Source organism: Sitophilus oryzae, unplaced genomic scaffold (assembly GCF_002938485.1).
Source record: "Sitophilus oryzae breed Bouriz unplaced genomic scaffold, Soryzae_2.0 scaffold_1059_pilon_pilon, whole genome shotgun sequence".
Lineage (NCBI taxonomy): Eukaryota > Metazoa > Arthropoda > Insecta > Coleoptera > Curculionidae > Sitophilus > Sitophilus oryzae.
This window is the reverse complement of record NW_022145681.1, coordinates 4,962,687-4,987,742: the sequence shown is the minus strand read 5'-3', so window position 1 is coordinate 4,987,742 and position 25,056 is coordinate 4,962,687. Positions and strand designations below refer to the sequence as shown.

At 32.4% G+C, this 25,056-nt stretch overlaps 1 protein-coding gene across 1 annotated transcript in view; it reads right to left on the bottom strand.

Annotated features, from left to right (window-relative positions):
- The window catches only part of LOC115876884 (Kv channel-interacting protein 1-like), a 209,975-nt gene that overhangs the window by 123,040 nt on the left and 61,879 nt on the right, over positions 1 to 25,056 (bottom strand). Inside the window, exon 3 of the mRNA XM_030892912.1 lies at positions 4,772 to 4,963. Within this exon, the coding sequence (XP_030748772.1) occupies positions 4,772 to 4,963 (192 nt within the window). The remainder of the gene's footprint in view (positions 1 to 4,771; positions 4,964 to 25,056) is intronic.

Here is a 25,056-nt window from a genome sequence, read left to right as displayed (position 1 = left end):
TAAAACTAAAAAACAACAGATTTAAAGATTCACTGAAAAAGTAGTAATGTTAAAATTAAGTAAAACATTATCAATAATAATTATGCGATCGCACCTATCCGTAAAACAAGCAAGCAAAAAAAAGGATTCTTACGGAAAGTTACACTTTACGATATAATTTTTTAACTGTTAAAGGCAAACCCCATTTAAACACAAAACTTTTTAATACCTACTACTGTATTTAAAAGACTTTTTTTTAAATTACTAAATTCTTAGCCACGCTTCTGTTTTTCTTGGCTGTTGTGCGTTACGTCACAGATTAACAGGCCCACGTTTGCACCACAAGGCGATGCTGCAGACCACTAGGTAGACCGGTCGTAGAAATTTATGTTATACAACTTGTAGTCAATCTACACAAATATTATCAAAAACTTTTTTCTTTTAAAATGTGTTCAGATTTTGTAAAAGTATAAGTCAAAATCGCAAAACTTAAATTTGATATGAGTTTCTTAGTTTTTAACTAATATAGTGGCGAATTACAAAATTCCTTTTCAATGAAAATTAATGAGTTAAATAAAATAATTTAATAAATTACTAGCTTTTTCTCGCGATTACGTTCGCGTTACACCTCGAATCTTCATGCATTGATTTACATGATTTTTTACTTCTTTATAGAGAGCTAGTGAGCATAGATGTTTTTTATTTTTCATTTTTTTTATTTATTAAGAGCACTAATACTCTCTTTATAGGTTATTTTTTATTCTTTGAAGGATAATTGAGGAAGATATATTTCGTTATGATGTCACTAAATAAACCCTTGTATAACATTTTATACTGTCTGGTTTATAATGTTATAGTATTGCATTTTCGTAGAGCAAACTTTCATTCTCTATTCTACTCCCTAAGGGTATAAATTTCATAAATTCGCTTTACCTTTGTGCCAATTTTTATGTGTATAATCCAGAGGTCACCAAGTTTTATATAAATTTTTACTAACTTTACCCATTTGGTTGATGAATTTCAGAAATTTCTTCTAATTCTTTTTGTAGGATTTCATTCTTCTAGACCAAATAGTAAGGAATTTTCATACAATAAACTGTTCCGAGATAATTTTACTCTCTAAGAGGATGAATTTCCTAAAATCGCTTTGTGTAGCTAATTCACTAATGTCGTTTAAACGAACCTTTGTGCTAATATTTATGTATGTAAAGCTGGCGGCATGAACTCACTCTAAAATATCTAAAAACGTTATATATAATCTAACTGACACACCACTGACAATGACAAATAATTTATTTCTGGAGGTATTGTGTGTAGGTGTTTTTCAGGTATGTTTTAGTATTTAGTCGTTTTATACAAAGAAATAGCCATTAAGCACTATAAAAATACTTCATAACAAATCTACACATATATACTTTTCATTTAAAAAAAGAATCATCAAGATTGGTAAAGCGGTTTCGGCGGGATGGATGCAACAAAAAAACCCTTTGAGCTTTTATATATGTATGGATTAATTATTTTTCCAACATATTTTACTTTGCAAATTTTTATAAATAGTCAGACTCGCCAATATCGTACTCCGTGTCCAGCCTGTTTAGCCAAACGTAGGCCGATTCCTCTTCGACGGCGTCGTGACCCTGGCCGAAGGAAGAGTCTTGAAGACGCTCATCCGCGCATAGGAATAAGTTGACTGCGTAGCGTATTGCGTATTAATCGATTCTGAAATTTTCTATCTCGTGTATAACATGTTACGCAAGTTTATTATTTTAATCTCGATTTTAATAGATAAATGTGTGAAATGCCACCTGAATATCTTCCGCCATGACATGTTTTTACTTTTTTGTTATGGTAAAGTGATTTGTATAAACTTTATTCAATAACGTATATTTTCCTCCATTTGTGATTTTTTAATTTTAAGCGAAAATTAAGTATAACATTTTAGGAAAAAGAAACACTGTAATATTTAAAAGAATAAGAAGAAATTAGTCTTATTTTGAAAGGAAAATATAGAAAAAACTCTTTCTATAGAAAAAGTCTTTATACTAACCAGAATCCGGTGACATATACGCGGTCTCACCGGAAACATTACTTATTACTTCGCATAACTTGAAGAATATCTACTTTTAATAATGAACACTTCAGAAATACACCAGTAAAAACATTTATTATTTGAGATTAAAACTCGAATTAAATTATAAATATTAGTTACCTATGTTGTTATAGCTTTTATAGGCCTGTTTAACGACTTAATAAGTTACCTAGCGAAAAAATCTGTGCGCGTACCTACCACTATTGTTACAGGTTAATTCGTTAAAGAAATATGTTACACAAGTTAAAAACGCTAAAATTTTAATGGTATTACTTGTGCATTATTGGCCTTATAATGTAATTTGTTGGAATTATATCTTCTTTAAATATAATTAGACTTTTTAACGACTTTTAAGTTACCTAGGAAAAAATCTGTGCACGTACCTACCAGTATTGTTACAGGTTAATTCGTGAAACAAATGTGTTACATATTATTCGTGGTATTAGTGGTATTATATTGGAATCAGCTTGGCATTAGTGGGGCATTATATGAGAAATTTTGGTATTTAATTTGTATTTTTGGCATTACTTTGGCATTAGTATACAGACATTTGTCAGCGGTTTACTCCTTGTAGATAATCAAAAAGTTTTTTGATAAAATTTGCTTTTTATGTCAGATCATTTCTATGAAAAATTACATTAGATTTTTATTAAAGACGCTGGGTAATTAAAACATTGACTAATAAAGCTTGTCCACTTTAAATAAGGGGTCACGAAATATCCTCCTTGGAGTGTTTGGGTTAAGGGGTGTATAATAAATTAATCGTTGTTTTATAATAAAAACCATAAAACATTTATTTGTGAGTAAAATAATGCAATGGTTGGATATCTCTCCTTTATAATTAGGTGACTAAAAATACACTAAAATAATTAGAAAAAAAATCTTGTACTTATTTAGTAATTACGTCAATATTAATTAATTGACTTTCTAGTCTATTTTATTTTATGTACAAATATATTATTAAATTTTAAGCATTAAGTAATAAAACACTTTGTGCCCTCTTATATCGTAAGAGGTTACGAAATATACTCCTGGTTACACCCCTTACAGAAAACAGTGTAAGGGGTGTAAATAAATTGTATAATCACTGTTTTTTATAATAAAAACTATAAAACATTTCTTATTTGTGAGATTAAAAAAACAAAACAATGCATTGGTTAAAATAAGTACATTCAATACATATGTATGTGTTATAACATAATATAGCCATTACTATTATACTATTATTATTAAAATAATATGTGTGTAACATATTTCTTTAACGAATTAACCTGTAACAGACATTTATATGCCCAGTATATTTTTGTTTAACAAACCAATCAGGAAAAATCCAAAACCTACCGTTATAGGAGGTATAAGATGATTAAACTTATATAATGACAACTACTTATCGGATAACAAATTAATTACTACTGTCAGCTAGTTCAGCTACTGTCTAGGTAGAATATACCTAGCGTACCTACACCTACCTATGATGTAGGTAGATTAAAGCGTATTTTGACGTTACCTCTCACTTCGGTGTCACAAGCTGAATTTTTCAGGGATGGAAGTACAGTACATGATATGGGGACCCTTATTCCGAAAGTAGTACAAAATTAGACCGGGTAAAAGGGCACTATCATCAAAAATCGATATATTAATATCACCGTATAGAGAATACAAATACTTATTTTTTCATCCAGTACACAATAAAGTCTTCGTAGGGAGTAATTTTTTATAATTATTTACGAAAAAACATTTCCATTAGCGCTTATGACCAAAAAAAACTTTAACATGGATAATCATTTCAATCATGCGAAAATTTTGTTTAAAAATAGATTTTTTTTAATATAACTTTCATTTAACGAAAAACGAAGGCCTAAATGAAAAAAAGAAACAATTTAAAAGTTTCGCTTATGTCTTGACAAGGTATCAAAGCAAACCCCATATTTTTTGCTTTTAAACTAATAAAGATATATCAATAAACAATTAGCGATGTAATGGTTCTTGCGCGCGCTGGCCGACTGCCGCCGCTGCGCCGAGATTTCCTATACCCTTGTATATATGACGTCATGGTGTGGCAAATGTAGCATTTTAATTCGATTTGGGCTCCCTTATATAGGATAACAGAAACATTTTCAATGTTAAAATATGATTTATTTTTTAAACTTCATTAAAAACATTACCTTTTGTAATAGTATTACTTTAAAAATATATACCGTGTGTTCTTTGATTATTTACAGCTCCGCCATGATATCAATTCTAGAATTTATTTCTCGTGACGACTATAATTTAACATGGTATAAGAATGAACAGTTAAATAAAGTAATGCTACCCTATTTTTATATTCAGCAGTATTTTCTGATAAAATTTTAACTGACAGATATTATTACTATAACTTATTAAAAATTCATAATGTTATTTACTATCATTAAGGTTCATCCTGATTAAATATAGTCATTAATTTTAAGCAACTACGACTGCGTTTTTTCTCTGTGTCTTGCCAAGCGCCCAATCTTTTTAGTTTAGTTATTTAATTAGTTTTTGCAATAAATATAATTGATGAAAAGCTGCCGTATGCAGGGTTAGCAATTTGGTTTTTATTTATAATAAATTCTTGATAACTAAATCTGCTACCGCCTTAGTAATGTAAATAAATAAGGGATATTAAATAAAGTTATATTAGAAACGCCCTAGAGAAATAAGAAGATCGAAATGACTTACCTCCCTGTGGGAAGAACTGAGCGTAAATCATTTTGAAAGTGTCCTCTCGAACGACACCCGTTGGACACTCGGCCTTGAATCCTCTGTATATTCTTTTGATTTCGTCCTGCGTGAACCTGGTGGCCCGACAGAGAGATTCCAGACTGTCGGGTCGGTAGCGGGGCGGGGTTTCGAGGTCTTCTAGTTCTGAATCTGAAAGAGACAACACGTTGAGCTACGATAAGAGGTTAGGATAATAGAGGTAAGGTATGATTTAACGATTACCGTATATAGCAAAGTAAGTACCATTTAAAGTAAATACCTAATACAGTTTTGATTTCAGGATAGTTCTTTTATTAATAATAATAATAAATAACGCTTTATTGTACAAAAAGCCAAAATAGCTTTATCGACAAAGCATTTAAAAACAAACAAAAGCACAAAAATATAGAAATAATAAAAAATCTAACTAAGCATCATACAATTTAAACGTCATTAAAATTACAAATAGAACATACATGGACATTGCAGAACACAAAAAACAACGTATCAATAAAAATTTTACAATTGGAGAATTGTAAATGGTTATAATCATTTAAGAGCGTGTTATTATAAAATATTAAATACTAGATTTTTAACCAGTGTGTGAGATGATCAAAATTTTAAAATTCAAAATTGTTCAAGAATAAATTCAACAAAAAAGTCGTTTACCGCATATGGGGCTCTTTCCAGTAAGTATGATTTCAGAGCTTTTCGAAATGCGGGAAAGAATGAAAGCGACTTGATATCCAAAGCCAGAGGATTGTACCGGGTGGCCAACTAAGAATGAACGCCGGCTGTATCTCAGAAACTACTTATCGTATAACTTTGGGAAAAAAATTCTAATAAGTAAATCGACCAAGAGAAATCGCTGGAAATTATTCTCAAGTTCGAAAAATGTCCGCTAGGGGGCGTTTCTCTGAGAGCCAATCAGAAAACAGGGTTTTTCTCAAAAATATGCAGGTGAACAGGTATTTTAAATATTCCTATTGTAATTATCGAGAAATTTGTAATTTTTTTGATATAGAGTTGTTTAGCTCTAACTCATAAAATAACCCCAAAAAAGTTAAACTTGCTTTTATTAAAATAAGGATAACTCTGGTTTAGGTTAACCGATTTAAACAAACTAGGGCTCGTTTAAAAGAGCTTTTCTTCCTTAATGATTTTCAGTATAAATTTTGTTTCCATAATTTTTTTTGTGGTAGCTAGAGGGCGCTGCTTGACATCATAACAGATATTGCGCTTTTGCATTAAAAATTTAAATAGGAGGATATATTTCTCTTTGCACAGTTAAATAGAGCACAAGATTTTCAAAATGTCAGCGCAAACCGCAACTTTCTATCTTGTCTCTAACCGGAGACATTAAGAGAACAAATTATGTCAGGCTGCCGCTTAGGATTATATGGTCTAAAAATTATAGTAGTAGGCTAGGAAACAAAAAGAGATAAATTGGTTACCTCAAAATATCAAAACATTTAAGTTCAGTTTTCGTGCATCCGAATTTCGGGCGTTTTCTTAAAAAAGATGACGTTTATTACAGTTGAGGGTTGGAACCTTTGGTGTTACACAGCAAAATAAAAACACTAAATCACCACAATACACCAAAACACTTTTACTTTTACACTGGACGCGCGTTTCGCTAACCATGTTAGCATCATCACCAGATGATTATAAACTTCTTGAGTTTGGTTTGGACGAACTTGGGTTAATAGCTAAATGACGTTACATGAAATAACCCCTAATTTTCGGCTATACGAAATTTGGCCGTTTTCTGTTAAACACGTTTTAAAATTTATGACGTCATCTTTAATACACCAAAACACTTTTACTTTTACACTGGACGCGCGTTTCGCTAACCATGTTAGCATCATCAGCAGATGATTATAAACTCAAGAAGTTTATAATAATAAATAAGTTTATAATAAAATAATAATTATAAACTCAAGAAGTTTATAATCATCTGGTGATGATGCTAACATGGTTAGCGAAACGCGCGTCCAGTGTAAAAGTAAAAGTGTTTTGGTGTATTAAAGATGACGTCATAAATTTTAAAACGTGTTTATGTAACATTATCGTCCATCCACATAATTTTTACAAATTTCTTGGTTAATTGTACATAGGTAGTTCTCAGATTATAATGTCCGAAAGTCGGACAATCAATAATTTTATTAAGATTTCTAGGAATTTTGTGCCGCCATATTGCTTTTAACAGAAAACGGCCAAATTTCGTATAGCCGAAAATTAGGGGTTATTTCATGTAACGTCATTTAGCTATTAACCCAAGTTCGTCCTTGATTTCACTTGTTTTCGTGTTTTACCTGTTGTTTGTGTTATTTATTATTATATTATAAAGTTCATGTCGTTTGGGTCACTTTTCATATAGCCCCGAAGGTGCGAATGTTAACAATATGCACTATACTGGTCCAAATCTACCCTGGATGCAAGTAGTTCAGCACCAAGACATGTTTAGGCAGGAATTCTAGGATGGCGAATGATTATCTGAATGAAATGAACTACCCATAATTTCTAAGAGATGAATTGCCAATTTTGTTTTGCATTTTTTTTGTTTGCATTTTGTTTGCATTTGTTGCAATTTCATCAGCATGAATGCAGTCGGTGTAGATGATGCAGTTGGTGCAGTTGTGTCTCTTATTTTGCTATGAATGTGTGGGGCTTCTTGGATACCACTTACTTTAGTAGATAGAGACGCTGGAGCGGCATATTTCCATGGCCAGCTAGGTCATCGAAATCAATATGCCTGGGTTTTAGTTCATGGGGTCGAATCAAGAACGAACATGGATAAATAACAGTTAAGTGGTCTTAAAATGAAATTAAAATATATGTTTTGATATTTTGACGTAACCAATTTGCCTCTTTTTGTTTCCTAGCCTACTACTATAATTTTTAGACCATATAATCCTAAGCGGCAGCCTAACATGATTTGTTCTCTTAATATCTCCGGTTAGAGAGAAGATAGAAAGTTACGGTTTGCGCTGATATTTTGGAAATTTTATGCTCTATTTAACTGTGCAAAGAGAAATATATCCTCCTATTTAAATTTTTAATGCAAAAGCGCAATATCTGTTATGATGTCAAACAGCGCCCTCTAGCTACCACGGGAAAAATTATGGAAACAAAATTTACACTGGAGATCATTATGGAAAAAAAGCTCTTTTAAACGAGCCCTAGTTTGCTTAAATCGGTTAACCCCAACCAGAGTTATCCCTATTTTAATAAAAGCAAGTTTAACCTTCCCCCACCACTTTATTTTATGAGTTAGAGCAAAACACTCTATATCAAAAAAATTACAAATTTCTCGACGATTACAATAGGAATATTTAAAAAAAATTGTTTTCTGATTGGCTATCAGAGAAACGCCCCCTAGCGGACATTTTTCGAACTTGAAAATAATTTCCAGCGATTTCTCTTGGTCGATTTACTTACTTGATTTTTTTTCCCAAAATTATACGATAAGTGGTAAATTTTCATCCAATTATTGACCTTACTTCAGAAATTATTTGGAAAAAATCGAAATATAAATGAAACTTCTACACCATCTGCGAAACTAAGCATTTTAGAACATTTTTATACGAACTTTTTTACTTATTTCTATATGCAGAATATGCTGTCGGAGTTTCCGGAATACAGTTCGGACCACCCAGTATATAAAAATAAAGTATTTGAATTAGTAGAATATGATGCCGGGCAATTGCCAAGTCTTTGTAATAACATATTACAAAAATAAAAATGTCTAATATTGATACTAACAATTTTTAACAAAATTGTTGAATAGGTGCTTCAATACAAATTAAATAAAATAAACGGAGTTGGTTTTACATGAGATCTTACAACTTTTTGTAGTGGATGAATTGCGTTGCGAGACTTGGCATTTTGTTACATTCTAAGTTTTTGATGGGATACATATTTATTAAACCTAATAGCAGAATAAGTGTAAGGATTTATATTTTATCCCGATTTACCAGGATAAAAATAAAACAATTTCTATTGTGGAGTAAAACAAGAGACATACTCGAGATGAAAACTTGGTTTTTCTGTTATGTCATTCAAAAGCTGCTCCGCTAATTAAATGTTCTGGAGTACCAGTCTCGTTAGTAATGTGTTTTTCTAGAGAGCAGAATTCAAAACTTTCGAGTCAACTTTCGCACTAGAGAAAGTGACCTAAATAAAAATGGAGAACAAAAGTTTCTACGGAAAAAGGTTGTATGTAGTTTGAGAAAGAAGAAACAAATCTTTATTTTCTACCTTGTTTGATAAATATATCTTTATTTTCTGCGGAAAATAAGAAGTGATACTATTTTAATATTGATTAATAAACATAGGACTATATAAGTGTTTCTAGAAACTTTGACTTATTTTTTTTGACTATTTTTATATAGATTAGTATTAAAAAAAATGGGAATACAATTTATTTTCAATTCAAATAAATTTTATTAAATAAACTATTAATTATGAAATAAAACTTATCCAGTTCTTTAAGTTTTTACCAGTTAGAATAGATTAGATACTTCGAGGTGGCTATCGGCTTGATCCACTGATATTTACAAATCTGTTGTGGTCCTCTTTTAATCCTTAGGTTACATTCTCCAGTCCTATCCCATTTACAACTATTACCGAGAACAGCATATTTACCAGGCTGTCGCATCGATATAAAATGTGTTCTGTCGTTTCTTCTTCAGATTGACAGAAGCTGCACATGGCTTCGTCCGTCAATCGCATGAGCTTCAGAGGCCTCTTCAGCTTACAATGTCCTGCTAGTAGACCATTATCAGGCTTTGACTGTTTTTCTGTCTTTGCTTCTCAGATCTGTCGTGAATTTTGACTAAGACAAAATACCGACTGTGCCTCCAACAGCCTGTCTCTGCCTTGGTAAATTTCTTCACCATTAGATATTTGTTGGACATCTATCGTTTCGTGGCCATTCTCGTGACTGCTTTTGCAACATCGCAGGACGGTTCTGGGCCAATGAATGGCATTAATGAGCCTTGTTCGGCCATTTCATCGGTCGTTTCGTTACCCTTGTGACCCTTGTTACCCATGCCCTGGTACACAGGCTAATGTAACATTGCTACGCGTACCCAAAGTATTTAGAGCACACACACAATCCCACACTAATCTAGAATTGAACTCCGTGGAACCAAGGGCCTGTGAAGATGGCCACCGGCCGATGTGTTTTTTGTTGTTTTATTATTTCTTTTACACAATAGTGAGAAAGAATTCCAGATCAAGGATAAAAAGAATACGGCTGTTACTACAGCCGTTAAATATTCGAATTCAATTTATTGCGAGTCAAACAAACAAAACCGGAAAGCCAAATATTTCAATCATTGTTGATCGCTCCGTATATCTCAAATAAAAGAAAAACAGTCTGAAAAATCTCTTGTGTATACTATTTCCTCGAAAACAATACATTTTCGCGTCTTTAAATCAATACTTGAAGTTGTTTTCTGGCAAAACTTCCTGGTACATTTTTTCCATCGTTTAAGACTGGTTTATATTGGTATTAATAGTAGTAGAGTTCACTAGCATACTTTTTTTCTAAAACACTCTACTTTGCCCACTTTGGTAGAGTAACTCTATACACGTCTCCAGTAATTTGAAAAGATAGTTCAGTTTAAAGTGTGTGACAATGAACAAGCAGGTTAGGCAATGGAGATTCCTTTACCAGATCCTTTTACATTTTTTATGAAAGAATCCATTAAAGGAAACCATTTAATATTTGGAACATAGATATCATTTAAACCAGAACCTGATTTTTTTGACTTTTTTATTTTGCTAACTTCTTGATTATAAGTACACCTCGAATTTTTAATTTTTTGTTTTAATTTACCTAATCTAACCAAAATTTTCCTTTGATATATATTTTACAATTTCTTCGTAGGTCGCTGATCTCATTGATCTATTTCTATAATTAGGTCGGCTGATATTCCATATACACTCGTAATCCTTGTATACTGTCACTAATTTCGTAGTTTCAGATTCCGTCCACATCATTTTCTTTCATACGTAAACAAAATTTTAAGTTTTAATTAAGAAGTAAAAAGAGATTGGCAAGCACAAGGAACATTCAAACACTCACCTCTAATAAAGCTAGTCTAGTGCCTGTTTACACTGGTATAGTAAACTAGCAAACCGGTAGAGTAGAGTAAGATGGTGATAGTGGGGGTAGGCTAGTAGAATGTACTATTCCACACGTGCTATCCACTCTACTCGCCCTTAGACTATCTATAGTACTATAATGTAACTAGCACAAACTGTTTACATTATTCTCGTAGTGGGATAGTACGCACTCTACCACCGTACTCTACTACTATTAATACCAATGTAAACCAGCCTTTACAGAAAACATGTAAAACCAATAACTCAACACGTCAGTAAACAACATTAGACAATTTCTCGCCTTGAAACCAATTTCAGTAGCTTTCTGCTTCTGAAAATTTCTCTAAAAGATCTTTCCATTTATTCAATAAAGAATGACCCTGGATATCTCTTTTCCCACGGCGTCGTCTACTGCATCTCTCCTAGTTAGACTTAAGCTGAAACAAGCCTTTTATGTTTTTTCCTTTTTCTTATCTGACTATTGCTGCTCCTTCCCAGCGGGGAGGACATACATATAAGTATTCAGTGACGGTAGCTGAATGTAATTGGTGTGAAGTCAACCACGAAATACTGAAGCCAAAAACGCGGTGGAGAGAATTTGAGTTCGGGGTGGAAAAAATATTGTTTATCATTAATAAAACATTAGATTTATTGGATATGGCTTATTAAAAACAGTATGTTGTTAAATTAGTTCACACAGCTTTATACAATGCTCTATACGTAATATATCTACATTAATAGTTAAAAAATCTATTTTAACACTTATTAAAAACAAATCTATATGAGATTAAGTTTGATTAGTTTCATAATATTATGGAAAACCGGAAAAGTCAATTATTTCAATCATTTTTTATCGCTCCGTATAACTCAAATAAAAGTAAAACACTCTGAAAAATCTCTTGTGTTTACTATTTCCTCGATAACAATACATTTTTACGCCTTTAAATCAATACTTGAGGTTGTTTTCTGGCAAAACTTCCTGGTATATTTTTTTCGTCGTTTACAGAAAACACGTAAAACCAATATCTCAACATGTCAGTAAACAACATTAGACAATTTCTCGCCTTGAAACCAATTTCAGTAGCTTTCTGCTTGTGAAAATTTCTTTGAGTACTTCTTTCTATACGTAATATATCTACATTAATAGTTAAAAAAATATATAATTTAAAAATTATTAAAAACAAATATTTATGAGGTTGAGTTTGATTAGCCTCATAATATTATGTAAAACGAATTTATATATAGTCAAAAAATTAATCATAATATTTAATTTTTGGTTTGTTTTGAGACATAACAACCGATACATATTCGAATTTTTACATTTATTGCGAATCAAACGGACAAAATCGGAAAAGCCAATTATTTCAATCATTTTTGATCGCTCCGTATAACTCAAATAAAAGTAAAACACTCTGAAAAATCTCTTGTGTTTACTATTTCCTCGATAACAATACATTTTTACGTCTTTAAATCAATACTTGAGGTTGTTTTCTGGCAAAACTTCCTGGTATATTTTTTTCGTCGTTTACAGAAAACACGTAAAACCAATATCTCAACACGTCAGTAAACAACATTAGGCAATTTCTCGCCGTGAAACCAATTTCAGTAGCTTTCTGCTTGTGAACATTTCTTTGAGTACTTCTTTCTATACGTAATATATCTACATTAATAGTTAAAAAAATATATAATTTAAAAATTATTAAAAACAAATATCTATGAGGTTGAGTTTGATTAGCGTCATAATATTATGTAAAACGAATTTATATATAGTCAAAAAATTAATCATAATATTTAATTTTTGGTTTGTTTTGAGGCAGTGATAACAACCGATACATATTCGAATTTTTACATTTATTGCGAATCAAACGGACAAAATCGGAAAAGCCAATTATTTCAATCATTTATGATCGCTCCGTATATTTCAAATAAAAGAAAAACAGTTTGAAAAATCTCTTGTGTATACTATTTCCTCGATAACAATACATTTTCACGTCCTTAAATCAATACTTGAAGTTGTTTTGTGGCAAAACTTCCTGGTATATTTTTTTCGTCGTTTACAGAAAACACGTTAAACCAATATCTCAACACGTCAGTAAACAACATTAGACAGTTTCTCGCCTTGAAACCAATTTCAGTAGGTAGCTTTCTGCTTCTGAAAATTTCTCTAAAGGATCTTTCCATTTATTCAATAAAGAATGACCCTGGATATCTCTTTTCCCACGTCGTCTACTGCATCTCTCCTAGTTACACTTAAGCTGAAACAAGCCTTTTTATGTTTTTTCCTTTTTCTTATCTGACCGTTGCTACTCCTTCTCAACAGGGCGGACATATAAGTATTCAGCGAGGGTGGCTGAATGTAATTGGTGTGAAGTCAACCACGAAATACTGAAGTCAAAAAGGCGGCGCGGCGGAGAGAATTTGAGATCAGGGTGGAAAAAATATTGTTTTACATCATTAATAAAACATTAAATTTATTGGATATGGCTTATTAAAAACAGTATGTTGTTAAATTAGTTCCCCCCCACAGCATTATACAATGCGCTATACGTTATACAGGGTGGTCCGAATTGTGTTCCGGAAACTTCGGCAGCATATTCCGCACATAAAAATAAGTAAAAAAGTTCGTATAAATGTATGTCCTAAAATGCTTACTTTCAGAGGTACAGGGTGTAGAAATTTCATTTTTATTTCGATTTTTTCTAAATAATTTCTGAAGTAATGTCAATATTTGGATGAAAATTAGTGTCTTTTGACATGAGAAATTTGATTTTGGTGTCAATATGACTCCTACTAATAGAGGGCGCCACCTACATGTGTTTTAACTGTTTTGAAGCGTAATAACTTTTTGTCCGTACCTGTATAAAACGACAGAGCAAAAAAATATACATCTCTGTGACTTTCTGCGCAAAAAATATCTCTTTGTAAAAATCGCTACTAGCAACCGTTCTTAAGATATTTAGAATGGAAATAGACAATACATGTCATTATTGACGAAAAATAAACACGTTGAGTAGATAGAAATAAAAAATTTGGGAAATTTTAATTTTTTTTAAATTAATCATAAATTTTTCTGCAAAAAATGATGATAAAACAGTTTCTGTTGAACTTTTGGCACAAAAACATTTCAAATTTATGATTTCAGTCTAATAACTATTTAGTCAACATGTTTAATTTATATCAATGATCGAAATAAAAATGAAACCTCTACACCCTGTATCTTCGAAACTAAGCATTTTAGGACATACATTTATACCAAAGTTTACAGAATAAAATATTTTATACGAACTTTTTTACTTATGTTTATCTGCAGTATATGATGCCGAAGTTTCCGGAATACAGTTCGGACCACCCTGTATATGTATAAAAATAAAAATTATATCTAGATTAGTACTTAATAAAAAATATAAAAAACAAATATTTATGAGAATAAGTTTGATTAGTCTCATAATATTATGGAAAACGAATATAAATACAGAATGATTTACGGCCATGGCACGTTAGACCTTTATGGAGAAACGGTGATTTTTTTGAAAATTTGGATTTTTGCGTAAAGGCATTTCCTCCATTTGTCTAAATTATTATCAGCATTACATTACAGTGTTGTGGCTTCATACTAACAGTAGTATCTTTGTTATTTTAAATAGACCCGGTATATTATTATATTTTCCGAAACTACTTCCATATCTCAAAGTTTTTCTATTATACTAACCTAAACCTATCTCTAATAGTTTTCGAGATAAAAATAAAACATATTTATTTAAAATTGACAAAAAGCACGATCTTGCATAAGCATTGGTTAAAATCATTTGGCATATTTAAAGCTGAAATTTGCTGATAATAGGGATATAAGGTCTGTTTCCAGAAGAATCCCTGACTAGTCAGCACGTTTCTCATTGGTTAAAATGCCTAGAAACCTGATTGTTAGTCTGGTTTCTACACATTTTAACAAATAAAAAACGCGCTGACTAGTCAGGGATTCTTCAGGGAAGAGGGCCATAGTATAATAGTTTTGCATCACAGGAGCCATGAGAACCTGTCCAACAGGAGCAATGGAGGTCATTCTAGATCTAACACCACTGCACATTGTCATTGGTAGATATGCCAATGCGACAATGATTAGAATGGTCACTAACGGAATTAGTACTGGGAAAATTGTCAGATCAGGGGCTTGGAACACCCTCAAAAAGGAATTCGAAATTGGTCAAAGAATGCATAGAGAAGCTGAATAAATTAGGCAAAGAAAACAAAGTCCTCCTACCCTGGGTGCCTGCTCACCAAGGGATAGAAGGCAATGAAAAAGCAAATAATCTAGCTAGGAAAGGAGCGAACACTCCACTAACTGGACCAGAACCGTTCTGCTTTCCAAGTGGTAACCAACTCAAGGCGGAACTCAAGAACTTGGAAGATTCCATCAGCAACCTGGAATGGAAATCTTGCAATGGTCTAGGCCACTCGAAGAAGTTTCTGAGGGCTTATGATCAAGAAAAATCACAGATCTTCCTGGGTCTGAGTAAGAACAATCTTCGGATTGTCACGGGGTTTTTAACAGGACACTGTCTCCTCAATGAACACCTCAGTAGATTGAAACTAAGAAGAAACGGCGAATGCAGATTCTGTGGGGAAGATGGTGAAACACCAGTACACCTCATCACTGAGTGCGCCGAGACGACAACCATTCGTGCCATGAATTTTGGTACGACTGATATTGGAGATGGAGAACTACCCTCTATAAAACCGTCCCAGATACTGGCTTTTGTCAAAGCCCTGGGACTGTATGATGAGTTATGATTCAAGAAAGGGGGACACAATGGATCTGTAAGGTCGAAGTGGTTAACCCCCCTCCCACTCATTCTAATTCTAATTCTAAATAATAGGGTAGCAACATCGATTCGTAGCGATATTCTGATTTCTCGCTTTGTGGCGTAGACCGTGTCGCACACGTGTGCAAGAGTGTGATAGTGATATCATATTTCGCAGCATTTGAGCGACAATAGTTTTGCAATGAACATAGTATAAATCTGGCTTCGACATCGCTTCTAAACGATCGGTTGCTAACTTGAACAAAGTTGCACCCCGGGTACTTTATATAAAGTTTTTTTGTTATCGTCTGTGCTTGTGATACGTTAAAATGGAGGACCTTCTTCAGGCATGGGAGATGACGGATTTGATCCCAAAATTTCAAGGTAATTTTAGCAATAATCCTACATTATTTGATGACATTGGTTTGAGGTTAGGGGGACTCCATTTTAATATGCATTATTTCTTATACCTTGGTGGTAAACTAGGTATGTACGCGTTTGGAGTGATTCAATTATATTTTAACAATTTTTATTATCGTTTCTCGTTTTTAATTAGCAATGCCGCTTTTCAATATCTGCCTATATTGAGAAATTACACAGTTTTATTGTATTTTCTTATTACGAAAAGCAAATAATTTGGTAGGTGATGTTTGGCTAATCTAATTTAAAAAGTATTAACCATATTCGGGGTTATTCTGGTGATATTTCAATATTCCATACCTATTGGAAATGGAAATTAAAATTTTTGGCATGTCCCAACTCTATTATATTCATGTATGTTACCGGGCAAACCCGATTTTAGGATAAACTAGTTTTTCTTAGGACGAATATTAACCGGGATCGAAAAACTATATAGTTCTCACCAAATTCGGTAACGTGTTCCCTATGCTTTCGGAGGTTCGGGTAAAATTGTTTTGGTAAAATCTTTCCTAAATTTCCATTTACAATAGGTATGGAATTTTGAAATATCACCAGAATAACCCCGAATATGGTTAATACATTTTAAATTAGATTAGCCAAACATCACCTACCAAATTATATGCTTTTCGTAATAAGAAAATACAATAAAACTGTGTAATTTCCCAATATAGGTAGATATTGGACAGCGGCATCGCTAATTAAAAAAGAGAGACAGTAATAAAAATTGTTAAAACATAATTGAATCATTCCAAACGCGTGCATACCTATATAGTTTACCACCAGTGTATAAGAAATAATGCATATTAAAATGGAGTCCCCCTAACCTCCAACCAATGTCATCAAATAATGTAGGATTATTGCTAAACTTACCTTGAAATTTTGGGATCAAATCGTCATCTCCCATGCCTGAAGAAGGTCCTCCATTTTCACATATCACAAGCACAAACGATAACAAAAAAATTTATAATTTTATAAACTACCTAGTCGGCGCGTCTAGTAACTAACCTAAAAGTAAGAAGAGGCTTTATTTTATAGTAGGTGATATTACACTTGAATAAAGTTATTATTACATGTACACAAATAATTTCTATACTTAATGCAATAATTTGCTAATTTACAAATAAGTATAAGTACTAGAAACAAGATTTTATCTCGAATTGTCTGGAGTATAGTTATAATCTTAATTTCAATACTAGGTAAATCTTAAATAAAAGATACATTTTCTTAGCTTCTAAGGATAAGGTTTTCTTGAAAAGAAGTATAACTAGATTTGCGCAATGGGGAAACTAGCATATCATTGGTTCAAGATTAATAATCTTTAAGCCAGTTTAGCTCTTTTTCCGTGTAGCTCTACTTAAGAAGGGTAGGTATAGAAATATGACATATCGTTGAAAAGCAATTTTATTAGTCTTTTGATTTTTTAAATAACACATAGGGTTGAATTTACAATAACAAAGATTTGAGCAATTTTTGATTTGAACAAAGAGTTGAGCAAACGGATTTCCGGAAATATTATTTATTTAAATAATATATTTGCACAGGCAGGGTAATATCTGATCGGTTTATTGAGACAGATCGAATATATCGACTTTCGTTAACTTATAACCCAAATTTCAACTTTTAAAATCTTTAATTCATGATTTTACCAATGCTTATCTACGATGATGTTTTTGTCAATTTTACACATGTTTCATTTTTTATCTCAACAACTATTAGAGATAGGTATAGGCTATAATAATAGAAAAATTATGAGGTATGAAAGTAGTTTCCAAAAATGTAATAATATACTGGGTGTTCCATTTAAAGAAAGTAAGAAAGCATAAGTAAGATGCTACTACTTTTTGAATGATGCGGCAACATTGTAATCCTGAAAATATTTTAGGAAGATGGAGCAGGTGCCTTTATGTAAAAATCATCACCGGTTCTCCATAATAGATAAAGTGCCATCAACATGAATCACCCTATACAGGGTGTTCCTTCACAATGTCATGCTATTATTTAAAATGGTGAATCTTGGAGCTATTCTAAGCAAAAACTTCATATGAATGTATGTCCTAAACATCTTAACTTTCGAGACACAGGGTGATATACTTTTCTAAAATAAACTTTTTTTCATAACACATGTTATTATAGGTATTTTTATGAAATTTGATACTATGGTCCTCTATGCTATTCAAAATGCATTTTTTGATATTCAAAAAATATTTTGTTTTGGCTCTTAATTTCCTTCCAGCCGATACAGAAACCATTTCCACAAAACAATCATCGCTTCAGATTTTTAGTGATTTGAAGTAAAATGACTTTAATTTTTGTATACAAAAACCATGCGTCGCAAGAAAAAATTCAGGAGGTGAAAATTGTTTATAGAAGAGAATGAAGATTTTGAAAATAATATTTATTTTAAAATCGTTAAAGTCAGTGGCATGGTACGCCACTTTTGGGTCTTTCACTAAAAATATTCATTATAAAACCCTTATAGACGCCACTAACTGAAATAAATAAATATTTTTGTACGTCAAAAAAACATTTTGATGCATAGAAAACGGAGTCATCGTCAAATCAGAGTTATTATGAAAAACATTTATTTGTTAGAACATTTTACCACCCTGTGTCTCAAACTTATGATGTTTAGGATACGCATTCATATGAAGTTTTTTTCTCTAGAATCGGTCCAAGAATCACCCCCTTAAATGCATGTCATTAAAGAACACCCTGTACATTGTAGAACTGTGATTTATTGGTGTCAATCATAAATGAATTTCCAAGTGTTTTTAAGGCGAGTTTCCAAGTTTTCTAAAGTTTTTCGGTTTACTAAACTTAACCCTCTAAAGCATTTTTCCATTATTCAATAAAAGCTTATCTCGGATATCTCTATTCTCATATCGTCGACTGCATCTTTTCCAGTTACACCTAAGCCAAGACAAACCTTTTTTATTTTTCCTCTCTTCCTATGTGTCCGTCGTGGTCTACTTTACGTTTCTGTGTCGAATAATAAAAGTATTCTATGGCGATCGTCGAATGTAATTGGTGTGAGGTCGAGCACACAATACTCGAGCTGGACTAACGTGCGGAATTTGAAAGAGACCCGAGAAAATTTCTATTATTTCTATTACAGTTTAGTCTCAATCTATAAAAAGTATAGTACGATAATAAACTTTGTATTAAACGGTGTGTATTTTTGTTCAAAAGTGCATTTTCTGGTTCGGTGTCCCTCAAAGGAGTTGCCAAAACAGATTAGGTTTAGTTTAGATTCTTCGAGGTGGCTATCGGTCGTCTAATTCACTGCGACCTTTTCAGATCCATTGTGGTTCTTTTCTATTCCTTAGGTTACATTCTCCAATTCTACGCTTTTCAAAAAGTCTAGTTCCATGGAGACGTAACCTTCCATATCTCAGCTCTCTGTCAATGGCCTATTAAGAATTCTATGAATTTCTTCAGATATCCGCACATCCATCATCATTAGATGCATATGAGAGAGTCAAAATAAAAAAAATGTAAAAATAGAATAAATGTAAAGATGGTATGGACAGAGACATGGTTCAGTTTCTTACAGGTCTTTGTTCCTATTGATCTAGTTTCGGTAATTAATTGTTACGCTCGGTAACAAGCTGTTAGTCACGCTGGTTTTGACTCGCATAACTAGTTTTGCCACGCCTTCTCAATGCCACCTCATAAACGCTCAATTTGTATATATTATTTTAATTTTAATCATCTGATACATTTGCGGATGATGCTAACATAATGATAATAATAATATTGACTTTATTTCACAGATGGTCAGGCATTAAAAATAGAAAATAATATTTATTACGAAAATTGCTGTCTTAATAAAATCTTAGAAACCTCAAGGGGAAGTTCACCATACTACTCAATACTATATATAGTTAACTATACTACTCTACCACTTAACCCTTGATAAATAATAATCAAAAAAATTAAGTAATATCTTAAATACTAGATTTTATATTAACGCAAAAAAATCGACCTAATTTATTAGTACAGTGTAGTATTACAGAGTACAGAAATGAATACCAAAAAACGAAAAAGAATACAAAATTAAGAAAAAAGAAAAGAAAGAAACATATAAAACGCGCGTCCAGTACGAAAAAAGACATACTACTTAACAAAACGCAAGTCCAGTACAAAAGTAAAGTGTTTTGGTGTATTGTGGTGAATTAGTGTTTTATTTTGCTATGATATGAGTATTATATTACTAAACTTATTAATATATCAGTAAATCCTGATAAATATAAAAAAAAATCTGCAGTAACACCCATATTTACCGTTTCTTATTTTACAATGTAAAACCAAAAAAACTACCATTTAATTTAGAAGGTGAAAAAATTAACATCGAATTAGATCAATTAAAAACGGCAATTACCAAATTTAAAAATAAAAGATCAGCCGGCCCAGGAGGAATCCCCAACGAATTAATAAAATGTGGCACACCAAAACTTCACAATATTATTAAAACACTCTTTGAAAATTGTATCAATGGTCAACAAATACCACAGGAATGGAACGAAGGATGGATAACTCCAATACATAAAAAAGATGCAATTAACATATGTGAGAATTATAGAGGTATTTCTGTTAACTGTTCATTGTATAGACTCTATGGCCAAAATACTTAGCACATTAATAACAAATGACTATGATTTGTACCAGACAGAAGAGCAGTCGGGTTTCAGAGCCGGTCGCTTAACGGTAGATAATATTTTCTGCATAACACAACTAAGTGAGAAAGTGTTTTCTAGGTGGAGAGATACACATGATTTTTGTAGACCTAACCAAAGCGTATGATTCTATCCCAATAAAACAACTTTTTTCACGTACTCGACCGGTCACCAATAAATATTACCCTAATAAAAGCAATAAAGGAAATCTACAAGAACCCGCTAGCACGAGTTAAAATTGGAGCCGAACTCACAACATCATTTAATATAAGTAAGGGCCTTCGACAAGGATGTGGTCTATTTCCAATTTTATTCAATATTTATTTAGATGCAGCATTGTAACAATGGAAACGAAAATGTAGTGGAATGGGCATACCACTCGAAAATAAAACAATATATACCATTCACTACGCCGACGATCAAGTAATACTGGCCCGAGATGTAGATGACATTGAGTACATGTTTAGAAAATTAAATGAGGAGTAGGTATGATAGATGGGGTTTACAAATAAATTTTAAAAAGACAGAATATCTATGCGTGGGCAACAAAGGACAAGACCTAGAAATGGAAAACGGCAACAAAATAAAATCATGTACAGAATTCACATATTATCTAGGTACTAACATACATAATAATGGAAAAAGCGACAATACCATCAATAATAGAATCAACAAAGCCAGAAACATTACAGGGGCACTAAATTCTATTCTTTGGCAAAAAAATATAAATACCACAACAAAAACCCGCATATATTATATACTTTTAGCTATAGTTAAGAGCACACTTACTTATGGCGCTGAAGCATGGCAGATGAGCAAGTCCATGGAAGGAAAGCTTTTAGCAACTGAAATGGACTTCCTAGAAGATCGGCAAGAAAATCAAAATTGGAAAAAGTGCGAAATGAAGAAATAAGAAGAATAACGAAGAAAGAGATAACCATCATAGAAGAAATCCAAAAAAAAAACAATTAATCTGGTATGGACATGTAAACAGAATGGGAGAAGAAAGGCTACCAAAGAATATAATGAAATGGATCCAAACTGGAAAAAGAAAACGAGGAAGACCCCGATAGACATGGTTAAAGGGGGTAACAAAGGCAATGTCACTGCGCAATTTACAAGCCGATGACTGATGGACAGAAGGCAATGGCAGCAAGGAACCGGAAGGCGGATCACGCTGTAGAACCGGACTTATATATATATATTTTACAATGTGTGTCTCACATTAAGATAGTTTTCGATGATCACAAAAGTTATATGTCATAATATATCCAAATTAGTTTTACCTGTTACTGTACAGGTACGGATTGACCGCATACGGATTAACCCAGATATATGGACACATATTATACCGTATAATCGAAAAATAAACGGCATCCACTTGGCTTAGAAATTCCCCATATAATAATAATTAATCGTTAATATCTAACCGACACTTTCCGACAAGTCGGAATTAACTATCTCTGCGCTGCGGTTGTCATTTTGTGGATCTTCCCAAGCTCACCTGATGATGGAGTAGGGCTCCGAAACCGGTAGTGAGAGCAGGTTGATCCACATTATGACAAACACAGCGTAGAATTAAATTTCTATATCAGCAGTTAAGTGGCAAGAATACTTATATAATTTTATTATTTACATATATGTATAATGACAGCGATCTTCATTTCATAGCCATCGCTGACGCCGTTTATCTACGATCATATCAGTCAGCGATAGCTATGAAATGAAGATCGCTGTCATTATATATGTAAAATTATATGGGGAATTGTCAAGCCAAGTGGATGCCGTTTTATTTTCGATTAAACGGTATAATATGTGTCCATATATCTGGATTAATCCGTATGTGGTTAATCCGTACCTGGGTCATCTGCATTGAAACAAAATCTTCAGTTCGTAAATTCGTGTATAGTAATGGCGTCTACAAACGATTTCGTGGTAATAATTGAATATATTGGAGGCAGACGCCGAATTCGGCCTATGTCCGAAATAATTAGACATATGGCGATTATAATTAAATATACCTACTATAGTAATCCACAAAGTTACGCGGAAGAGTTTTGATTGCATTGATTTCAACTTCTATGCGGAGGGTGTTAATCTTTTGTCGTTATATTATACCAAAAAAAGATTAACCCCCTCCGCAAAGAAGTTATATAAAGACTATTTATAACCACGAAGTTACACGCATCTGGCAAGTTTAGTATGGACAAATCGCCATATGTCTAATTATTTCGGACATAGGCCGAATTCAGCATCCGCCTTCAACATAAACATTATCGGCTAACGGTCCAAATTTTAAAGAGTTTAAGTTTTGATTAGGAAGGTGCCCGGTGTCGCGGCGTAGAGGTACAGGCTCTCGTCTACCAATCTCAAGGTAGTGGGTTCGATTCCCACACCCGGCATTGCATCAGCCGACTATTTTTATTAAAATAAAAATAGTTTGGGTACCTAGATCGACTCAGCCTTAAATGAGTACTTGGGATTCACAATCCTGAGGTAATAATAGGCGGTTGAAGCGTAGAGTGCTAGCCACATTACCTTCCTTGTATACCGAACGGCTCTAGTATGGCAAGCTGTACCTTGCTACTCCCAATGCGTTAAACGCTATATACGGGAGCTATTATTATATTATTATATATAAGTTTTGATTATATTATAGCGGGTGCGTCTATAAAGTGGCTCACCCCCTATAACTTTTTTATTTTTTCAGATACAAAAACGAGATTTGGTATGTTAGTATATGACATAAATTAGGATTGATTCACGTATTCAATTGTTTTTGGTCACTTCCTGCGTTTTACCGGAAATGACTACAACTTTTGATTTTTAAATGGCACCCTCGGTATATTTTTACTTTATTCGATAGAAAATGACACTCGAAAAAGAATGACATATCATATGTCAATTTTTGATATTTTCGCTTATGGTTTATTTGAAATTATAACATGCGGTTCATAACGACAATTTGACTCGAAATACCTAGTGTGTGGTACCAAATTATTCGTAAAAAAATGTTTTTTTTTCAAATATAATAATGTGTCACCCTCGTTCCATTTGAAAAAAATCAGATATGGTTAAAAATACGATTTCGACATCTTTTAACCGGCCAGGACAACACACTAAAAACATTAGACGATCAAATTTTTCCAAAGCTCCTTGGTTAAAAATTAGTTTATATCCTTTTATATAATATCTAAAAGAATATCGCAATTAAAATTATTAAATGAAACTATATAATTCCTATTTTTTTTACGTGTTATTTACTCTGAAAAATCATACATCTATCTGAATAAACCTTCCTTATTAAACGTGCATATATCAAATTTCTATATGTCTAAAACAAGGCCTGTGTTATTGTTATTAACCATAAATATAAATACGTATGTTCGAACATACCTACAATATTCATACATGTAGACGTAAACTGTTGTGCTTAAAATAACGTTATGTTTTATCAAGCAGGTCGTAAATGTTTTGTTTAATGTAGAACATTCATTACGATAGGTGCAAATAATTCCAATTGGCATTGCCATGACAGATATACACATAATGTATTTTCGAATTTTGACCTAAATTCATCATTTGAGATAATGGCTCGGGATAATTTAAAAATAAATAAATTTTTGCATGTCTAGAAGAATACATTTGAAGTCAATATCAGTCTTTTTTATTAGTTTTCTTCTATTTTTAGAGATTTCTGAATGATTGTTGAAAATGGTCTCAAGTAGAATAGTTAATAATGGTAATTCTAATGTAATAACACCTATAGAATATGTAGGTAAGGTGTCCAAAATTCGATGCTCATCGTCTCAGGATCTAGAAGAAATACGAGGTAGGTTAAGTGGGAGGTAAATTTACGTAATTTGATGCTGATCAGAATGCCACCTTGAAAGTTTTAAAATTTTGAACACTTTATTTTAAATTTTTGAAAAAACGAATATTCACAATATCATTTTTATTTTTTATGACTTTATTTAAATACTTAATTAAAATATAAATTTTATATTCTAACAACTATGTTACAACTATCAGCCGAACAAAAGAATAGGAATTCCTACAAGCCATAGCCCTTATGGATTTTAAGAAGGCTTTCGACTCGATATATCCTAAGGCATTAATAGAAGCCCTAGCGAAACAAGGTATAGACCTTATATAGAAATTCTTGCCAATATACAGGGTGTCATTGAAATGGTGTAAATCAGGGGGTGATAGTACTCCTAGTTCCTAAAAGTATAGGGGGGGAAATGCATATTAA